This window comes from Pelodiscus sinensis, chromosome 6 (genome assembly GCF_049634645.1).
Source record: "Pelodiscus sinensis isolate JC-2024 chromosome 6, ASM4963464v1, whole genome shotgun sequence".
Lineage (NCBI taxonomy): Eukaryota > Metazoa > Chordata > Testudines > Trionychidae > Pelodiscus > Pelodiscus sinensis.
In genome coordinates, this window is record NC_134716.1 from 86,737,184 (window position 1) to 86,760,491 (window position 23,308).

The 23,308-nt window shown below is 41.6% G+C and overlaps 1 protein-coding gene across 11 annotated transcripts in view; it reads right to left on the reverse strand.

Annotated features, from left to right (window-relative positions):
• The window catches only part of LHFPL2 (LHFPL tetraspan subfamily member 2), a 210,769-nt gene that overhangs the window by 16,115 nt on the left and 171,346 nt on the right, over positions 1 to 23,308 (reverse strand). For all 11 annotated transcript variants that reach the window (XM_006119133.4, XM_075932324.1, XM_075932327.1 and 8 more), the window contains one exon: positions 19,568 to 20,329. In XM_006119133.4, the coding sequence (XP_006119195.1) occupies positions 19,568 to 19,997 (430 nt within the window). In that variant the 5' untranslated portion in view covers positions 19,998 to 20,329. The remainder of the gene's footprint in view (positions 1 to 19,567; positions 20,330 to 23,308) is intronic.

Genomic DNA, 23,308 nt, shown 5'->3' on the forward strand with positions numbered 1-23,308 from the left:
TACACATAGCCTAAGAAATGTTATGCAGAAAGAATCAGCCCAGTTTTGGTATAGCAAGAGCATGAGGACCTAGAGAATGATCTGAGTCAAAGATGATGCCGAGAAAGTTGTAGGATGGGAAGAGAGGGCAAATACATGAGAGAGGGTAGGTCTAATCATATTTTGTTAGTTTTCTCTTGGAAGAAATTGACGAGATTATATGTGGCAAAAGAAAGGGAGACTGGAATATAGCAGGGTCTAAGGAATGCGTCACAAATTGTGAAAAGGTGGCTGAGACAGAGGAAATGGGATTTAATAAAGCTGGAGATGTAGAGTGCCTTATCTTAGGAGATAGCAAAACTGACAGAAGGAAAGAATGAATGGTGGAAGTCAGCCTGGTAACAGGATCTTCACCAAAGATACCCCACAGTGTGAAAGCAGAAGCAAACAGGGCTCCAGGCATACCAGGGCTATGTCTACACTAGGATGATCTGGCGACAAAAGTGCTGTTGACATGCAAAAGTTGCCAAAAGTGAAAACCGGTCAAACTGATTTTTCTGCCTCTCGTTGATATTTCATGGTCACATTGCTAGCATCCTGTCGACAAACAGAGCAAAGCAATGTGCGTAAGCATCTCACAGTGCAGTGTTGTGGGAAGGCAGAGCTGATCCCTGCACTTCTTGGGATTCCCTTGTAGCTCTGTGAGCTCTCCATGCTGAGGAATGTCAAAGCAGCATGTTAGTCTCTCCAGCCCTCCCCCTGCAGCAGCAGTTTGCCTGCTGCTGTGCTCCTAGCAGGGCAGAACAGAAGTTCTCCAATCATTTGTTCCCCAACCAGAGCAGCTCACTCAGCCATCAGATACTCCCTGGAGCTTTGAAAGGGGAGGAGCCTGTCTTAAATCTGTCTCCGGTTACCATGACTCTCCTACCCAAAAGCACAGCCAACCAGAAAATGTAGCTATTTTTATGTAAAGTCATAAATAACACCCCTTTTTCCTTCCCAAAATAGCGTATCATGCTGAAAGTGCTCTCCAGCTCTATACATATTTCTAAAGAGCCTAGCACAGTGGTACCTATGTACAGGGTTTAAATCCAGGACTCTGGTTGTTAATATGTAATACTACGGGTTGAACCTCTGTGAACTAGGACTCCCTGGTCTGGCAACATTTGTGGTTCAGCAGAACCATTGATGTTCCAGGACCATAGAATCCCGGTGGAGGGCTGGCAGGTGGGCTCCTCATATGCTGCTTCTAAGCTGCTAGGTACAACCCAGTGGAACTGCTTGGCAGGGCCAGGAGCCTGGCACAAAGGGATCTGGTATGCCCAGTGTATCAGGGAAGAGGGTGTGGGGGACTGGCAGGCAGTGAAGCTGAAAGGAGGGGGGGTGGGAGTCGCGGGGGTGGCCAGGATTTTCCCCTTGTCCAGCAAAATCTCTCATCCTGGACAGTCAGGTCCCGAGGGTGTCGGAGCAGGGAGGTCCATCCTGTACTTTCCAAGTGCATAGCAGTGTTCCAAACCACAGATTCATAAGCACACAAATTACACTTAAAACAGTTGCATAAACTTGACAGTTTTCAGCAGTTTGAGCTACATAACAGGGAGTATGAGTAAAAAGAGCATTAGCTTTCAAACTAGAAAAGTACTTTTAGCTGAACCCCCCACACAGACACATACACACCCCAACAGGAGCCCTGTTTTAAAACATCGAGTGAAAGCTTTTAGTAAAACATTTAAATTGAATTTTAAAGCAAAAAATGTAAAAGGTATTCTAAAGAGGAGATCAGCATACATTTACATCCACAAAGAACAGCAACAAACCAGGACATCCTAGCATGGGCTTTTGGTTTGTTGTGTAAATCTGTCCTCTCTAAATAGACTAAACAGTTCTGACCCTGAAATTTTGGAATTAGGCTTCAATGAAATATTAAAGGTGCATTTAATGAGCACTATACAGATGTAGGAGCAAACTCAAGAAATAAGTTTAAAATATTTAAATATTTTTTTAAAAAAATGAGTAGTCCTGTGGCACCTTAGAGATGGAAAAATATATATAGTATAATGTATGACACGCGTGTCGTAAGTGGCATGCAAAATGATTTTCAGTGGCATGTGCAATGAATGGGCTCCCCTTCACTCCTCCCAATCTGCAATGCGGAGCCCATGCTGGGGATCCAGATTCACACACATCCCCTCATAAGACTGGAGCCAGCACCGGCTTCCTGCTGGATGGGAGAAGTGCTGAGGCTCCGCGCCAGATCCCACTTGTGGGGAAGCATGCACTGCTCCTCTCCTTCTCATAGGAAAAGCTGGAGTCCAAGGCAGGAGACCAAAGAGGGTACATGTTGGAGAGAGAGTCCCCCCAGGAGAGCGATGCAGCCCAGGCAGGAGGATTAAATCTTGACATGCCACTTCGGAAATGTTGCTGACCCCGATATATAGGATCATGAGCTTTTGTGGGTAAAAGACCCACTTCATCAGATGAGTTGGAGTGGAAATAACAGAATCAAAGATCTATATAACAGCAAAAGAAGTTCCTGTCAATTGTAGGACCCATGTTAATGAAGCTAATTAAGTGGGCTGGATGTGTCCCATTCATAGTTTTGATATGAATATACGGATGTCAAAGTCAGGGGAAATTTGAAAGTTAAACTAACAGGGTTAACCCTGAGACTATTTAAATATGTTAGGCATAGAAGAAAAAAAGCTCATATCTTAGTTGTATAATTTTATGTCAGCAAAATCAAATCAATCAAGCAACAATGATTTCCACTTCTACTCCAAGAGTGACCTGGCTATCAGACTGACCAAATATGAATTATATCTATTTTTTGAAAAATCAGCTACTCCCCTTGTTCCAGTTCATTTGTATAGCTGCCAGTCTGCAAGATACAGGGAACAGCATGAAATTCTGGAAAGTAAAAACGGATTTCCATTCTGAAGTGTCATTTTGCCCTGAAAAAGCCTGTTGAGTTCTTGTGATAATTTACAGCTTTATGTTAACATCTAAACTGCCTCTGCATACAGAGGGTACATGAAGAAATGTACACGCTATTTTGAAAATTGATCACAATGGGTCTCAGTGTTTCATACAATATTTTTAATCTGTTTAAAAAAACTGTATAGACATTTCCTTTCCTCAAATTTCTTTTTTGTTATTATTTGCCAACCTTGTGTCAGCCTCCTGTTGGGATATCATGGACCAGAGAAGAGGACCATGAGGGAAGGCTATGCACTACAGTCCATTCAGCAAGATAACCTACAAACAAGACTAGAAAGCTCAAAGGTACAATACTCTCTTGTACCACGGCCAGAAAACTTGTGCATATATAGTGAGAGCTCAGATTGAAAACTCCATGCTATAAATCTGTTTCCACAAAGTTTGTTCCACAAATCTGTTCCTCATAGTTAATTGGAAAATAATACCAATTTTGCCTACACAACACTTGCTCATCAAACTCAAAATCTCTGGCTTCCAAAAGGAGCCTTAAGACGTGGAAAAGTCTACTTCGTTATTTAGATTGCTTCTACTCAGAAAATATGCTGTAGTCCAACATCATATAAACATCAACCCTTCTATATTCTGATGATATAAAAGCAAACACTTCACCTCATGTCAGGCCACGAAATCAAAAACTGATAAAAATTATAAGTATCCACAGACCAAAATGTATTTTTGTGAAAATTAATCTCTTTAAAAAGCAATGCTTTGTACATAAGTACTGTAGTTTTCCTCTCTCCCCTCTCTCCCCCCCCCCCCCCCCCGCCATTTCAGATTTTATTTTTTGTCCCAAAGACACAGGAATTCTGATAAACTTGTTATTCAGGGTTTTGATATAGTTCAGTAGGGTGATACATGCTACCGCTATGGAAAACTCGCAATTTGATTAACAAACTTCAGCACTAATTTGTCACACTGTGCACTAGTCAGCATTTGGGCTAAGATCTAAGCTGTAGCAAAACAGCCATTTTTTGGTGACGTAAAGCAGATCCCCTGGCCTGACCTTGGAAAACAACCCCTCAGGAATGTAGTTACCCAGCTGTTTATTTGGATAAGTGGAGGCACAGTATTTAGTTCTGACAGTCTTCCATGCAGCTGCTGAGCTACATTAAGCAGTGTATATTAACAAAGCCAATTTCCACTGCAAATCCTGAAATTATCTTCTCATTCCCTAAAGAAATTATTAGAATCTCTGAACTTGGAGACAGGAAATTAACCAGATGTGATCAATGAGGTGGCAATGGAGCAAGTTCCCAAGGATCAGAGCCACCCAACTGCATTATTTGAAAAGAAGGGGAAAAAGGAGTAAGCCTGTGTGAGGGGATCATTCTCCCATAGAAACATGGGGGGTAGAGGGGTTCCTGCAGGTAGGTTCCATCAGCATCCATGGTATTGACAGCATTTATCCCCGCATACCGATGGGAGATTAGACCTCTAGCCCCACAGGCATTTAACCAACTAGAAAAGTAAACTTGCCTCCATTACTCAATGTCACACTTCCATTCTGTCAAAACATAAATGGCAAACATCTGGATGTTTTTCTGTCTAGAATACATGCACAAAGGAACAATCTCAATTTAGCCTTGAGAGACCAGGCATTGGGACTTCTTTTTTTGTTTGTTTTGTTTAAAGACATATTGTGTGGGCTCTGAGACTGATGAACCCAGTCACAGAAATCCAAATCTGAGACAGGAAAAAGGTGGATAATTACTGGACAAAGCCTTACAGTTTTTAAGATAAAAATCCTTAACAACAGAGAAGAAACATAAGCTAAATTACCCAGAGCACTGCGAAATGGTCCCTCAGAACTTTCATGCCAAACAAATCTCTCTGAATCTAGAGAGAAAACTAGGCTGTAAAAAGGATCCTGCTATTGAATATATTTTAACGCTGTTCCAAATCCAGACTAAGGCCATCAGTGCCACATTATCGCTAAAGAGTTCCACCATGTTCCATCAGCCAATTAAACAGACTTAGAAAATGGTGTTTATTTTCTGAAAATGTTGTAACTATTACTGTTACCCCACAGCCCCTACATTTATTATTGTTACTGACAGAGATGGGTGGGGAGGGGAATTATTCCCACTACCACCTGCAATGTATTGGTATATGACACACAATTTTGCATATAGTCAGTGTTACTGTTTTGTTTCTGGTGCATACATTGTCCACATCTGCAAGAAGGTATTCAAAGGTAACAGCAACAGCAGAACTGAAACAAAGTGGATAAACAGCAAAAAACAGACAGCTGTGCTAAATATGGACAGATAGAAAAGGGAAAGCAGAGGAGCAGCAGGCGTGACACCCCTTGGTGATGTTAATCACAAAAGGACCCTTCTAAACATAAAATTGGGGGGGGGGAGGGGTAATCCACAAAAATTTCAAAGATTCAATCAATGTAAAAAAATCCCACATTGACAGTGTCTGTTTAAATAATAACTCTTCTCTCAGGGTATGTCTACACTACCCTGCTAGTTCGAATTAGCGGGGGTAATGTAGTCATCCACGGTTGCAAATGAAGCCCGGGATTTGAATTTCCCGGGCTTCATTTGAATGAAGCCGGCCAGCGCCATTTTTAAATGCCGGCTAGTTCGAACCCCGTGCTGCGCGGCTACACGCGGTACGGGGTTCGAACTAGCTGGCATTTAAAAATGGCGTCGGCCGGCTTCATGCAAATGAAGCCCGGGAAATTCAAATCCTGGGCTTCATTTGCAACTGCGGATGACTACATTACCCCCGCTAGTTCGAACTAGCGGGGTAGTGTAGACATACCCTCAGTCTTACAAAGGCATAGTGGAGACAGGAGACTTAGAAGCAGAACTGCTGAAGAAAGCCGCTAAGGCTAAGCAAAATGCTACCCAGCAGATTACTCAGCCTACTTGAGTGATAGGAAAGAGACACCCACTAATTAATTCCAGACTAGTGGAGCCACATGCAGATACAAATGCATCTGGAACAACTTCCACCTGAGACAAGAGATTGAAATGCTTAAAATGGTGGCCAAGCAGAATCTCAAAACTGCTTAAAAACCATGTTTCCAAAATATCTTTAAAAAGTCACTACTCTTGATTATCAGAAGAAAAATAATTTCTTCACAGCTCCCTTCATAAAAACAGACTGAGAATAAACTCTCCACATTCAGTTTTAACTAAACTAATCCTTTTGTTCACGAAGCCTACCGCTTGACTGTGAATATGGCAAGTGTTTATAGAACCTGTGTAAGCTCACTAATCTGGGTAAGTTCACTAATCATTCCAAACAGAGCTAGAATGCAGAAATGGTGTTGAGAATGCAGGGGTGGGTGTGAAAGATGGAAGAAAAGGCTAATAACCAGGATACTATGTGCTATAATAGGAGTGGACTATACACTGCCACTAGAAACGAAACTGCTGCTGTGAAGCAGCCTCTGTCCGTGAGGAGTTTGGACCTCCTGTGTACAAGGGCTGCTTGTAATCAGTAAGTCCGTAATTAGTAAGAGTTGTTGCTATTGAACACCATAAAGCATTCCAGCTTTTCTTTCATGAGCTGAATTTTCTCCCCCACCTCCTCTCTTTCTAGCCCATGGCGATGCCCAAAGGAATACAAGGTGAGGATTGTGCCTAACATCTCCAGCACAACTGCATAGACATATAATCTTGTTACCAGTCTCATTTCAAATCAGTTTTCTCTCTGACCTAGTGGAGCAAAACGTAGCATTCCATATTTATAAAAATTAAGACTACAATAAGTAAAAAGCATCTGATGCCATTACATACCAATGTGCCATACAAATCTGTGATACATTAGTAATTAAACATTCAGTTTGTACTGTGAATTATATATACAGGAAGTTTTTCAGTTATGAGTGGAACTACAGGACCTATGGCTCTTTGACCACAAGGCAACATGAATGATTCTGCCCATAGAACAACATTTCTCAAATGGGGGACTGTGGACAAGGATACTCTGGGTTTCTGGCCCCACTAATCAACTCCCACTTACTCCTTCCCAGTGCCTCCTACATGACCAGGAGCAGCTATTCAGAAGCATGCATCAGGCACTGGTTGGGGAGTAGGGACAGGACTCGCTCTGGGGAGGGGTGGAGAGAGGTGGGGAAGCGGAGAGGCAATAGTGGAACAGGGAGGGGAGTGGGAAGAGGTGGGGTGAGAGTGGTCTGGAGCTGAGGAGGAAGCTTGGGGGGTCTGTGAAAATCTATGTCAAAATGAGGGTCCTCAGGTTGCTAAAGTTTGAGTGCTGTTGCCCTAGAAGGAGCAAAGGAAAGTAACAATGGATGTTTCACAACACTAGATATACAGAACCCTTCCCACCATTGCCACTCTGGTGCATGCCAGCCCACTGATTAGCATATACAAGCTGTATCCTTCTCAGCTGAAAAGTACATGCCTGACATGCTGCTTAGGGATGGCTCAATCAACATTTGGGTTTTCTAAAAAATAGTAGGCTTATGAGCAGTGTTCCCTGTAAGCTGAGCAGCAGCACAGCTTCACAGGTGATTAATCAGCCCAGACCAGTCAGAGGCTCAGGGCTCCCTGCAAGGAGCTGACTGACTGGGCAGGGATGATTATCACATGTGGAGTTGTGCTGCTGCCCAGCTTAGAGGGAACTGCCTATGAGGCTGCTTTAGGTGTCATCAAAGAGTGATGGCCCACACTATAAGAAGAATAAAGGTGACTCAAAGCCCCCCCTTGTTTTCCCCCACTGCCATATGGCATTCCCATGTCAAGAGCAAGAACAGAGCAACCAACTGACAGGGCCTCAGAGCTAACAGGGATTCTTTAAACTGTTTCTGGTTTTTCAATGAAAACAAACCTTCACTGGCTATAAACTAAATTTGTAGTTTTTATAAACATATATATTTATAGTTTAAATAGTCCTTTGCAGTGTTTGCACCTCACATGTTACTAGCTCTACAAAGCAATTAAACATCTAGGGCTGGACTGGCTCAGCTGACTCAGGCTCACAGTGCTACAGAATTGCTGTGTAGACTCTTAGGTTCAGGCTGGAGACTGAATGTCTGCATGGCAATGGTTAGCTCCACAGCCCAATCCCCATGAACATGAGTCAGCTGACCCAGGCCAACCTTGGCTGTGCATGGGTCTTTTATTCCAGTGTAGCTCTTGAATTCGTGCTTGCTATTCTATTTTACTTCTCTCAATGTTTAAAAGGGGACAGCCAGAATTGTATTACCTAAAAATCTTAGACGAAAAAACAAGGGGCTTTAGAAGTGCCCCATTATCTCTTTAGCCTGGCTACTTGAGACTTTCAGGACACCTCAGTAAAGTTAGTAAAATCTGGTATCATATGGAGCAAGATAAAATGTTCTTCAGTGGAAAAAAATACTCCACACAAGACTACGAAAGGGCCTTGACTTACTCTGTAGCTTACAAGATACATTTACTAAGACTTAATATAAAATAATGTCATTGCCAAACCAAACCAGTGAAGACAGAATGCATATAATCTGCTGGGCCTCCACTGACACACACCAAGAGTTACGATGATCTTAATAAAGAGGCAGGGGCATAAGTAGCTGTTCTGGAAGGGAGCATGCAAGATATGACTTTGGAGCCCATCTACTCTCACGGCTCACCTCTTGAGCATTACTGCTTAGCTAATGTTAATTATTTTATCCAAATAAGTTTGCACAGTTCTAATTGTGCCTAGTACTTTTCAGGGGTAAAAGTAACTTAAGTTTCTTATAGGTACTGTATTGCACCATCCTGAGGGGGGCATGATATGACAGTACCTGTAAGAAATTTAAGTGGAGTGTGGGGGACTCAGGGCAGCAGGAATGTGGGGATGAAAGAATCAGGGCAGGGGGATAGATATGGGAGGTCAGCGGGGGGGGAGGAGGTCAGGGTAGAGGTGGGGGATCAGGGCACAGGCAATGTAGGGGGTTCAGGAATAAAAGCAGGGTAAGGGGAATGGTGGGGATTTAAGAATAAAGGCAGAGGGCTGGGCATGGAGGGCTCAGGACGGGGCTGGAAGGTGGAAGGGCTCAGGGCAGTAGGGTTTAGGAATAAGTGCAGAACGTAGGGGATCGGGGCAGGAGGAATGTGGGGAATTCAGGAATAAGATTGGGGGCTGGAGGATGTATGGGTGAGTGGGGGGACAAGGGCACCATTTTGGGAGGGCAGAAGGAGGCTGCAGCTGCACACTCTAAGTTGCTGCTGTTCTTCTGGGCAGCTGGGAGTGTACTTTCTGCATCTGCTTATTGGTTAATCATTTAACTGGCTACACTATTACATCCCTAATGGGGAGCGAATCAATGTAACAATGAGAGTGATGAATTGACAGGCGGGGAGAGTCAGGAAGAGAAGAGGAGAGGGTGAATGTCAGAAGAAAGAGAAGAATGTAAGAAAAGGAGCAGAAAACAGAGGAGAGAGGAAGAGACAAGAAGGAAAAAGAGGAAGTACTTAGTGCAGGAGGTTTACAAACAGACACACACAGAGAATCAATTATAAATAAACATGATTGATCTACAAATAGAGAGTAAAAATACTGTAAAAAGACTACGACTGAGAAAAAGCCAAAAGGATGCCAAGTGGTCGGTAGGTATTGTTTTTCTCTCACCTAGTCCTGCACCATGTCCTAGTTTTATTCTTAAAAAGAAAGCAATGGGACTGTTGGGCATTCTTTTCTGTCTGTCTCCTCCTCTGCAAATTTCAACTGTCATCCCTGCTTTCCCTCTACACTCAAACACGCCATTTACCCAAGTGAACATTTTGTTTTGGATATCTAAACACACTAACTTCCCTTGTATTTCAATTTGTCATCATATAACACTGAAATGGAAAATGGCACAATGACCAACATTTCTATTTAGTAAAAATATGAATTTTTATAAAAATAATAAAAGAAGCAACACACATATATATACACACACACTCACCACATGCGAAAATTTTCATTCTATCACACCAGAACACATACCACACCACCCAAACAAATTCTGCCAGCTGTTTTAGAGATGCTAAAATGCGGGTAATTGGGTAAACATGTAACCACTGAACGTGTCAGCAGTTCCAGTTACCTGCATCAGCAATGTTGGGGTGGCAGCCAGCTCTCTGGGAGCTTGTGTGCATTGGAAGCCTGCTTTTAAGCTGGCTCCCAGTGAGCCCTGGCTCCACCTGCAACCCCGTTCCTGGGGTGCTAGCTGCCACCCTCACGCTGCTGCCTCTGATACAGAGGCACCAACGTGTGGTGGCAGATGGTTCCCCAGGAGCGGGGAGGGAGCCTGTATGTAACCGTGAACATTAACAGTTAAACCTAGGCTTTTCGGTTAACTATTTACATGTTTACACTTTCACATCCCTGTTTTTTATAGGACAACATTTCTTTTCAAGCCACTCATACTGTACCGCTATTTCACTGGCTGTTTAGCGTGCTATATATTTAAGGTTAGTACAGCTTACCTTCTCTGGCATATTCAGTCCTCCTTCCTCCATATAATAGTTCCCTGAGTCTGAACTTTCAGCAGCCAAGCATGTATTAGCTGTCACACTGGCATGTGGCCACGTGAAGTTAGAGGACGTTTTATTCCACACTGTTCGGAACACTACAGAAATTAAGGGTCTGTCACGATTTCCACTATAACACCTCCTCCCACCCCAACACAATTTGTTTCTTTGTTTAAGAATTTAGAACAAGGGCATTAAATGAAACATTAGAGGTTGAATTTCAGAAGGAAACTTGCATTTTCAAAATAAAATAAAAATTTGGGCCTCGTTTCTATATGTTTGTAAAACAAATAGAGGTTTACTGGGTTTGGTACCTTACTGCATCTACTTAACTGAATTGCTGCTTCTGTTTCAACACAATGAATCTTTTTCTCCACCCCATTTGTCCAGCATCTATTTCCCTTAGTCCACAAGTAGCAAATCTCCAAGCAAATCTATGGCATATTTTACCTCCCTGCTCCCTAGCATTTCCCTATTGCCACTAGCAGAGTCTGCCCCTTGATTTCCCATATCCACTTACAGCTTCTGGTCTCAATGGGCTACCCAGTGCTATAATTCCAAAACCCTTCTTCCCTCAGGTCCCAACAGCTCCCATCATTCATTTCACTGTTCCATAGGAAATTCTAATATCCCAATTCCTTTACAAGACCCTATTTCCTCCAGTTCACCTCCCAGTCCCCTGGCAAACTCCAGTACATTTCCGCCCCCTCTGTTTATCCTCCTGCCTCCACAGCAAATTCTGACTGACTCTCTGCTTCCTTCTCAAATTTCTCAGCAAACTTTCAATTCCCACTCTGTATCCCAGCAGTTCTCAATCACACCTCCCTGCCACACCACAATTCCCAGAGACCTAGCCAGTTCTACTCCTCCGCTGCACACTTCCAGTCCTGACTACATATGGATTCCTCCACTTGCTACATGCAATCCCTCATCCATCCTTTGCTCCCAGCCACAACCATTCCCATCTGACACACACAAGTTCAGCTTGCCTTCCTCTTCTCAAAAGGGAATGAGGGCAGAAACTCATACAAACTCCTCCAGCACTTTGGGGTTTTAGTTGCTCATGCAAATCATGGGCAGGTTTGTCATATTAAAAAGTGCTAGAAAATGACAGGCTACACCTCCTGGAGAAAAAAAAAAATCTATGAAGAGTGGCTACATTTTGGAGCCAATAAAATTTCAAGTTGTCCATGTAAATGGAGAAATAATTAAGCTCTTTGTTACTGGAAACACCAATGTTAATCATCCATAAGGCACCATACACATTTATGGCACTCTAGAAACAATAAAAACTGCTTGGCTATCGAAGATAGAAGAGGATATTTTGGTGCCCATAAATTGTTCAGCGTGGAATGTCACAGTTTTTTATGCATTTGTTCATACATATGAAGTATTGATAGTCCTTGCCCTGATTATTTTTTGTTTCTGTGTATTAAACTGTACTCACAGTTTCTCTCAGTAGACTTCTAGTCTGTTCAATTCTGAACGTTGACCTCCTTTCTTTATCCTGTCTGCACCTTCCTTCCTCTTTCCCAACCTGTTTTTCTGTCATAAGCACATTTCATCAAGTGACTTGCATATTTATTCCTCCAAAGATGATCTGTCATGAGCATGTAATAGTGACCCTTTTGGCACTCTCCTAACAACTCCTAGTCCAAACTGAACAGTATGTGTACATATACACAATATGAGTTTTAGTGCCTTATTAACATCACTGGATTAGTTTCCATTGCTGTTAAAGCTGGCACTAAAATTTAAGTACAGTAGAGTCCCTATTATCCGACCTAAACGGGACTGACACATGGTCGGATTACTGAATATGTCGGATGATACGGACTCTATTTTAGAGAGCAACGGAACAGCTGATGCCGCTCCTGCCAGGACGAAGCGTCACTGGCAGAGCAACATCAGCTGTTCCGTTGCTCTCAAGGAGCAGTTGCTGCCGCTCCTGCCGGGACGCTTCCAGTCAGGAGCGGCAGCAGCTGCTCCTAGAGAGCGACAGGGAAGCAAGCAGGGCTGTTCTCCCGGCCCACGCTGTATCCGACCCTGCTGCTCCTGGGGACAAAGTCCCCAGGAGCTGCAGGGTCGGATAAAGCGGAGTGTCGGATTACCGGGTGTCGGTTAATCTGGACTCCACTGTACAGGACTTAAGTTTAAAAAGAATTATATTTTATTTGACAAGCCAGTTTAACAAGAATTTAAATTAACTCCAGCATTTACATTATATTATATTAAATATTTTGAAAGAGGGAACATATTTAAATCTGAAACTTTCCTGAGGCAACAAGGAGAGATGCTAAGTGATTATCGTTCTCCATAGCAGACACACAAAATAAAAATAAATTATGTCTACACACTTTCAACAAAAACCAACATATTACATCACCTACACTATTATTTTATCCTTTTCAACATAAATGATTCGGTTGTTACACACAGATGGATTCAACTATGGGTTACAGATTGTTTAAATGCATGATCTTATTTGATTGCTCTTAACTTTGCCTGTTACTAGGTTATTGGATTTTCTTGTTCTATAGTTAAAAGCTGGGTAACCTTTTGGACTTTGTGGGAGAACACCTGCATTCTGGAAGTCCACTGCAGCAATTTTTGACACAATTTGTATAGCTATAACAAACAACTAGCTTACATCCTCACTATGTCACATAAAAACAACCATTCTTTGGAAAAAATGAAACCTGGAGAGATGCTTGCTAAGGAAACTGGAACTGATACAGCAAAGCCTGTTGGTGGAGGGCACCCAACTGTGCTGTCATGACATATTAAAATGGATGATAAAGAGCTGAGGCTAAAATGATCAGTGACTAGATTATTCTACTAAGATGCAGCAAATATAAACAACTAAAAAAAAGCAGAGTTTTTCCTCATGAGAAATACAGAGAGGCACAAATTCACTCTAAATCATTGTTATTAACAAAACATTCAATCTGTGCTCTGTAAAGGGCAGAACAGCATCATGGGAAACTAAGAGGAGGAGCACCATGGGGAACAATGATTCCTGGAGAAGAGGATAGGATTAGAGGGAGGAAACATTAAAGGGGGCGGGAGGATGGAGCATGGTGGGGACTCAGGTACAGGGTACTGGGATTCTGGAAAGGGCTTCACATGGAAAGAAGGCAAGTCACCTGATGGACAACTGTTTGAAGCAAACAGATTCAGCTGAGGGGAATGGAATGGATTCAAAGTATGGCTGAATTTCAGTGGAAAAAACTGATATTCATTGTGGAGGAAAAATTAAGCCTCTGAACATGGGAGATTTTTTTATTTGTCCTGGGATGAGGGAAAACTGTGGTGATGATGATGATAAATAGCAAATCCGATAATGGCTTGGTGAGTGGAGAGTTGTAATCACTACTACTGACAAGCTGAGAATTTGCACATCCTGTTATTTTTGTGTCACCCCATCTGCTCCATGCTACCCACGTCTGCTTGTTTATCTCATCACCTGTAATGTCTTGTCTTCTAAGCACTAAGATCCTTGAGGCAGGGATTATTGTTTATTATATGTTTCTACAATGCCAAACATAATGGGAGTCTCCACCTGATTGTGGGGATTAGCTGCTAATTCAAAGTAAATGTTAAATAATACTGTGAGAGGGAAAGGCTTTGAGTGTAAGCGTGTAGAGAACTAATTTTTGGAGCCCTGCACAGAAACAAAATTTGTATCCATATCTGCAAAAATGAACCGCAGATATCTGCATCTACATCTACGGATGTGGATACTCACGGATATAAAGAAGATATCTGCAAATCTGCAGGGTTCTAGATTCAAAATCTGTATCCATAGCTGCAAAAATGAGCTGCAGATATCCACATCCATATCTGCAGATGTGGATACCCATAGACATAAAGTGGATATCTTCAGACTTGCAGGGCTCTACTGGTTTTAAAGTATAGGGGTCCCAGTTTGGCAGCAAAGGAGGACAAGGAAAGGAAGTCCACAAGGCAGCTCTCTAATAAAAAAAGGTCTAGGGTGTAATCAGTAAGCATCACCCTTACCAGATGCTGCTTACCAGTGACTAGTTAACTGGTGATCTGGCCGGGCGGAAGCAGCCTCCATGCCCAACCACATTGTGCCACAGGCTCGGGGCACTCCAGCCCAACCAGGCCCATAGCGCTGTGTCACAAACAGAGAGCACTCCAGCCCAGCCAGAAGCTTTCCGCCAGCGGAGTGGTGGGCCCAACTTGGCTAGAGCAGCCCCTGCCCATGGGGGGCTCAGGCCAAGCAGCCCTCCACCACCTGTTGTGGGCTTGGCTTGGCCTGCCCTGGCTGGAGCAGCCCGCAGTTCAGCAAGCTCAGCTGGGCTGGAGTAGCCCTCTACCCATGCCACAAGTGGGAGACTGCTCCAGCCTGACTGGGCCCACTGAACCATGCCACATCCTGGGGCACTCCAGCCCAGCCACACCCTGCCTGCAGGATCCTGGACAAGCAGGTAACTGGTTCAATGTAACATTTAATTGGTTGACTGATTAACTGGGATTTTACATCCCTATCACAATCCACACTATGAAAGGGTTTTAGAACCTGTGGGCTACATCCTCCATTTAATAGGCCTGGGTGGTAATATATTCATGTTTCAGCAAAGAAAGGAAGTTATAATTCAAATGGAAGTAACAAATTAAACATCATTTTATTTTGTTTGTAAAACTCTGTCAGAATTACATTGTCCTGTTCCCTATATGGACACAGACTGGCCTGTTGATGTTTCAGAGTTCAGACAATGTCAAGTTATTCACACTGCTAATCCAGTTTCATTGTTCCGCAGTGTGGTTAGGGTGTCCCTGAAGGCCTTGCTGACAAGTCCCAGCCCACACATTCATAAACCAGTTTGAAATCATTAGGGCAGATTACTGTTTCAGCCAAATTCATATAAATGAAGGACAGTATCTGGCTGGCATTCAAACTCAATGCTGCCTATTTGCTATCTATTTAGAGCCTGGACTTCACTTTTGTTTTTTAATCAGTCTTATAGGTATATTTAAAAAAAAAACCAAAGGTTTATAATGAGCAGTCTCATAAGGAAATAATATTGTACCACAGATTGAAGTCTGATGTCACTGTAGAAAGCCTTGCTTTTTTAAACAAGTTCCATTTGTAGTCAAGACACAAGATTAAGAGACAAACCAGAATGCCATGATCAGAAGGTGTTATAGTAACACAATCTACTTCGATTGCAAATTCTTTTGGTGGGGATTATGTTTTCATTAAAGGTGTCTATACTGCTTAACATAATGGGGTCCCAAATCCTGATTTGGGCATCTAAGTACTATCATAATGCAAATAAATAAACAAATGATAAGATGCACATAACACCCACTGACTATTGATAATGAGTTGCCTACCACTTGACAGTTAGTATGGTAACCTACTTTGAATTATTTGCTCATCAATTAATATGTGTATTTTAAAACACTGTATCATTTACCCCAGCATTCCAAGTGTTTCAGTCACCTTAAAAACAGATTGCATGCTTCACAAAGACATTCAAATGAATGCTTATCCAGTCTCTTAGATGCTAGGTGATAATTATTTATCTAATGATATGGTTCCACTCTTTGGAGCAGATGACAGATTTGTTTCTTGATGGCATGATATGTTTACGAATTAAGACTACTAGTTCATATTTCTGCATTTCCACAATAAAAGGAATTGCAGGCTTAAAAGCAAGTGCTGAAAGACTTACTCAACTACAAAGGAATTTCAAGATTTTAGAAGGGTCTTTTTAAAGAAGCAGCAGATTTTTTCTATTAAGCTTTATAGTTCTGATTGTCTACAACACACAAAAAACTCTCTGTCAACTGGTTATGCATGTGGTTCTTACTTACTGACCTAAACAAGAGCACCACACATTTGTGCAAGGGTAGAAGCTGAACCAATGCCATAACAGAAGAAATGCGTTTTTTGTAATCTACAATTTCACCTCAGACAACACACAGGTCACAACCTAAGATGCTAGACAGAAATGATACATCCGGTGTCCATTATTACTTTTTTCCATGATGAATTCCAGGAATAGATTAATTTGCAGAATGTTTTTAATTATATTCAGTCCTTGTAGCAAAGATACAGAGATTTTAGATGTGATTACGTCTGCTAGATCCTTAGTTCCTATAAATGCTTGTGCTGTGGATATAGACTGTAGAGCATCACATCTTTAAAGGAAAGATGTACTTCAAAATCTCTCTCTCTCTCTCTCTCTCACACACACACACACACACACACACACACACACACACACTCCCCTTTTCATTTACAGAATCACATCTGAAAGATCAGAAAACATAAGACAACAGGTCACGACCACACATCACTGTCCTTTATGAGCTTTAATAGCTGCAACATTACTCTAGATGTGAGAATATTGTTATAAAGTTCAACCATGCTGACAGCTGTCCTCCTTCAACCATTTGGTTAAATGTTTTCCAAAATCAGGAACTGAGAAAATTAAACCTCACAGCCGCAGCAAGTCATCAGAAAAACATCTTCAGCTAACCAGATACAGCAATACTGTTGGCACAAAGCAGCAACGAATTCAGTAAAATTATCTTGAGAGAACAACTCACTAGCCACAATATGGCTGACTTCAAATCATTATATGAGCCTTTTTCATCGCAACAGTTTAAATAATATGACCTTTCAATTACCCTGGTTTATGCGATGTGGATTTATCTACACTATAAGAAGGAAGTGCTTCCATTCACAGTACTGCTCAAAAAGAATGACTAACATCTTCCCATGAAAAATGCTTTTTCCAACATATAGTTCAATTCTTGAGACCATAATTCTGGTTCAACTATAAAACATACAATCTTTTTCTCATTTTCCCTTTTCAGAGGCAAGAAGAACTGGTCCACAGTCTGGAACAGTCTTTCAAGAGACCGGTCTCCTACTAATTTTGAAATTAGAATCTTTATGAATATTCATTTCATTTAAAAAATAAGGGAATATCAGCTCAACAAAATGACAGTAGATCTGCTAATTTCCGAAATAAGTGGCAATTTAAGAAGTTTAAGAGCTAAAATGTACAATGAGATACTAAGGTCTGACATTCAGATCTGTATATTTCTGATGGTGAATTTCCAAAACAGAACAGTTAGACCAAAAAGGTGAAGTTTTTATTTTAAAAAATCCTACTCTCTAAACAGGTATATCTAGAGTCAATTTAGGGCACCACCTTACACTGGGGTAGTGCTAAGCAAGTATGAGGCCTTTATTCTCGATCTTCAGGGAGTGCCAGGGAACCATGGTTGCTACCCCACACTGTGCAATGTGCACTGCACTTGTAGCTTTGCTGGCTGCTGCCAGGCCTGACTCTCTCCTCACCCCACTTTTGTGAGTCAATGTCATGAGTCTTATAGCTGGTGGTGCCTTTGCATGCAGCCAAGGGAAGGCTTTTTCTACACTCTCAAAACTCCCATATACCTAGGGTTGCCAGATGGTTGAAACAAAAATACTGAACACCGTCCCCCCCCTCAAAAAAATACCACCAGGAAAAAATTCTGTTGAAGGAAAGAAAAAAAGAGGGTGAGGGGAGGAAAAAAAAGAGACTCCAAGGCTTATTAAGCAAAAAACAAAAACAAAAAAACCGGGGAGCGGTTGAGCACTAAGACCCAGGGGAACTTCCCCTTGGTCAGCAGCCATTTTGTGCCGTCAGCCTTGCGGAACCAGGTAAGCATGGGGGCTGGGGGTTTTGGGAGCCAGGGAGGACTCGGGGTGTGGGGGGAGGGAAGGCCGGGCGCTGGGTGTTTGTAGGATTGCCAGGTGCCTGGCATTTTCACCTCCTGGCCAGGGAAAAAAAATCAGAAAATACCAGACATTTTAGGTGTCCGGTATTCTCTGAATTTTTTTTACTGGACAGGAGGCGAAAATACCAGACTGTCCGGGTGAATACCAGACAGCTGGCAACCCTACATATACCCACCCTGCTATTAGGCATATGAGCTAGTCCTCAACTGAGCACCAACTATAATTAGTTTAAGAAAGAATTAAATATGTACTCTTGCATCTTTTCTTACCATTTGGACAACAGGACATGGATTGGCTATAGAGGCATCTACCAGATTCAGCCAAATTGGTTTGCTTAAAATAAGAATTAATTTGAAATGCCAACCTTCTTTTGAACAAAACACTTTGTACTTTGGTTTCAACATATCTGCTTGAGAGCACAATCTCGAGGGAGAAGGAAAGACCTTTCTACATATCCCATTTCCTACTGCCAACCTAGTGACTCCCAAGAAGATCCATGTAAGTCTTTATGGTAATATCTGAAGAATATTCTGTGTCCTGAAATAATCAGAGTAGCATGTATAATACAAAATAATTATATGACAGTGGGTTTTTTTCCACTACATATTAATGAAGGCTCCCTGAACTACTAGCTACATCCATTAGAAAGGGAAGAATTTAGCATTCATATTTTGATTTCACTGAACAAAATTTTTGCTAAGCACCAGGAAATATGCAATAAAACCTAGTAAGATCTTACCAAATTTTCTCAAGAAACAGAAATGAAAAGTCATCAAAAGCCAATTCGTTTATTCAGTTTGTTTATTCACTGTCACTTAGGCAGTGAAAAGGTAAAATCACTGGATTCTTCAAAAGCAGCTGAACTCCTGGAGGTGTGAGGAAGGGTCTTATGTCCACAGAGCACCAGAGGTCAGACTGTGTTCTTGTATAAGTGAATGCAAGGGGAACTGTGCATGCAACTTTAGCACTATAACTTGGATTTAGTCTCACCACAACCCCAAAGAGTGAAACACACAGACAAAGAGAACTGCCTCCAGAGCTAATGGAAAAATCATTAAAGCAGCAACAGACAGAGACACTGTGTTGGTGCCAGCACTTGCTAACAACACAAAGCAACCTTAAGGAGATTAGTTCTTGTTACTGAAACACTTTTCAAAACAGAAGAAAGACTCAATCAGCAACGTAGGAAACTTTGGTCTGTTCACCTTGGCACAGAGCAATCTTTAATCCTCCTGCCAGTGTCAATGCACTACATGTTGATTAGCTTTTCAAACAAGACTTAAAATTCTTAAATACTGGCATAAAGAAGAGAGATGTATAAAATAGTTGGAGAAGTATTCAGTTCCTGTCACACCACACTTACCTGCAATCCCTTGTAGCAGCCCACAGACATTAAAGATACTTTTCTTCATAACACTCTGCACACACATTGTAAAGACAGACACAAATGCCACAGCACAGAGAATCATGATTCCTACAGCTAGGAAAATAGCGGTAGCCTGCCAGAATCCACTGGCAATCTCATTGAAGTTCTCTGCATAGGGTCCACAAAGCGTGTCTCGTCTGGAAACCTGCATATGGGGGATTCTGGTACAACGCCCATAGATGCCCAAAGTTGGATGGTAAGGCTCCTGTGAACCTCCTGTCCTGTTGTCCACATCCTCAGAGCTCACAGGCTTGGCTTTGCCAATTAGCCAATCTGCACTCATGAAAGCTATGAGCTCTGCAAAAGCCACGACAATACTCAGGAGTGTCCACAGCATTGAGCGACAAGTTACAATGACATGACACATATTGCTGTCCAGTACTTATGGTCAGTGCAGTTTGAGAGATTGAAATCCAAATCAAAGGGAAAAAATTAAATTAAAAAAAGAAAAAAATATCCACAAAAAATGCTGCTTCAGTTCTGTTCTTCCAGCTGTTTCACAATAGCAGAGAAGGAGAAGAAAAAGTTAGCTCCCCAAAGTTTTGCAAGCAGTCCAGTCATTTGTTCTCCCTGTTTAGCTTCTCCTTTGGTTGCTGAGTACTGAAGTATGTGTTTCTGCCTTAATAGTCATACTGGCACATGACGTTACAATAGTGCGGGGGAGGGCCAAGGACTGCCCACTGCTTTTACATCACACACCTGGAGAAGAGAAAGAAGATGAAAATGTTAGCAAGAGAAAAAAAAATGCTTGACTGTACCTCTGCAGCTCTGGAGAACAATCGGGTGCTTTGCAAAGATCTAAATCAACATGTGAAAGTTTAGCAAGAGCCTGTCAAATACAGCCTGCTGGAAACTTCCTAGCTTCAATTCAATGGAATGATTAATCTCTTGGTGTACTGCTGCACTTACAGTATCTGTTTTGTCCCATCCTACTTGCAGCTGTTTGTCAAAAACTTCATAAGCAAGGTCCCAGCAACTCCAAACAAACAGCCACCCACAGCCCACCTGTTGAAACTATTAGCTTTTGGGAGTTTTCCAGTAAAATGTTCACACTTGTTTAGGTTGTTTATCTTAAATGAACTGTTAGAGAGCTGCCCTGTATTTAGTGCTGGAACTCAAACAAGCAGAATGAGATTGGGTACCTCTCAGAAGGAGGCAGGATACAACAAGCCTTTTCATGTCAGGGTCATACGGACACACAGTGCAATGAATGACCCCAATCTCATACTATTTCACTGACACAGATTCCTAGATAGACTACTGCCTACTGTTGCTGTTCCAGCTTAACAGTAGTACAATGGGGAATAACCCACCCACTGGAACACATACCTCAGTTACAAGATTTTGGACTAGTTCTACAGAACTGACATTGCATAGTATTCTTAATCTTGTCTTAGTTTTAAGTGAGTAAATGCATGAAAAGTTACAAGTACATGGCATCTCGTCCTCATTGGTTAATGCTCAGAGTGGCAGCTTTTGGTGACTCATGTTTCTGCAGCAGTTCTTATACATTCAGGAGCTCTACTCACTGCCAAATAGTTTATGGATCCAGAAACAGAGCTGCCAATGCACTACAGGCTCTCGCAACACCATCTAACTCTTCCTCACTGCTCAATATATTTGTTCTTTCCATCTCCCTCCGCATATGTGCCCTACTGCCCCTGCCTATTTATGTTCCTTCCATGTCAGATGGCTGTCTACTCGTGTAGCTTTTCTACTCTCCTTATATCTGAGTGGGATAAATGTTGTTTTCACGGGAGTTGGGTGGACTAAAAAATAAGGGGAAGCAGAAGATATTATATTACGTAAGGTACATAAAAAACCTCAGTCTAAATCTGAACAGTGATGGTGAAAGAGGTCCTGGAAAGCCCCTTTTTAGTCTTTGGTAACTCAGCAATTTGAAATGCACTACACTGTTACACTGCTCTATTTGCAGACATCAACAGCTCATAAGTTCTGGTTTGTTCATCTGGGAAAAATCTGTTGTGTCCCATATCAGGGCTTGCATTTGGACTAAGAAGCTGTTGTGCAGCTTTTACAGTAAGGGTTTGTCTTCATGAGGAAGTGATTGCAAAATAAGCTAGAGTGTGGAATTAAAACACACAAGTCACTATGCACTAATTCTTCATGTGGACACTTTTGTTCTGCATTAAGAGTGCCTTTCTGCATTTTATCTTAATCCACTTGTATATGTAATGCCCTTCAGCGAAAGTGTATAAAGTCACTCTTATGCAGAATAAAACTATCAGCCTAGGGAGGTATTGTGGAATAACTATGGCAAACATATTTTGCTGTGTAGACAAGCCCCAAATCCACTTTAGAGCATGACCAAAAGCTATTCTGCCAAAAAAGAACCACCACAACAACAAAAGAACAAAGAACAAAATAAAAAACAAACAAAAACCTAACAACAACAAAACTCTGAACAGTAGCTAATGCAAATTCCAGAATTATACTGAACTTAATTCATCATATATAGGTGACAACTGAGATCAGTGGCACTCCCAATTTATATTCAAATTACTTCCTTAAAATTAGAAATGGAGCACAACACATCCCTCTTTATCAGTCCCGAGTTATGGCATATTAGAGGATGGGGACAGAAAGAGGACCAGGGAATGCACTGAAGTTAGCTATCTGAGATGAGACTATAGGATTTTTTTAAAAAAGTGTATTTAAAAATAAAATACCAATAACCAACTGATCTTGAGGGAAAAAGAAGTTAGAACCCAAATGAATTCCTGTTTGCCATTCATTAAAAGCAGAAAGACACTGAACAGGACTACTACTACCCAATATATGAAACATAGATGGTACCATAAAGACATTCACATTTTGTTCGTCTCAAAACTTCCATACCATATGATATGTCAGTAAAGTGAAATGAGGCCTTTATTTAATTTGTGCTCATAGGGTGCATCTACATTGCAGAGCTTAACTGAAAATAAGCTATGCAAATTGAACTACGTCAATTGCGTACCTTACTTTGAAAGAGCTTATTTTGAAATAGGGAGCATCTACACAGCAGGCAGTTATTTCGAAATAGAGAACTCTTCCTCTGATTTCCCTTACTCCTTGTATAACAAGGGTTACAGGAGTCCGAGTAAGAAGTCCTCCAGCTTGACAGTGTTTTCAGATTAGCGCTAGTTATTTCGAAATAGTGTTGCAGTGCAGACATACCCATAGAGACTAATGGTAAAATTCTAGCTATCCTGAAGTCTATGGGAAACTCCACTCACATCAATGGGACTAGGATTTTACCCAGAGAATTTGGATTTCCTTTCCCAATATTAGTGGGTGTGTCACAGAGCTGTGTTCTTTATGTCCTTCCTCTTATCTACTACCCAGATAACCCTGTACACATAATTTGTTTCAACTATCATTGTCATGTTGATGAGACTCAAATCAGTATCACCTTCAGTTCAGGCCCATAATTCAGCCTGTTTCTGTTTCTCAGGCTGTTACTGACATCATTTCCTGGATGTTTTCCCAATGATTTACATTAACAAAGCTAAAACTAAACTTTGGATTTTTTTCTACCCTAACCTCTCTTCATTACAGCTGAAACTCCAAAGAAAGCATCTGCTCCTCTGATATTTAGGAAGCTCATATTCATTGCTGTATATGGTAAATTATTAAAATGCAACTTGATATATATTTGCTTAATAAAACATGACA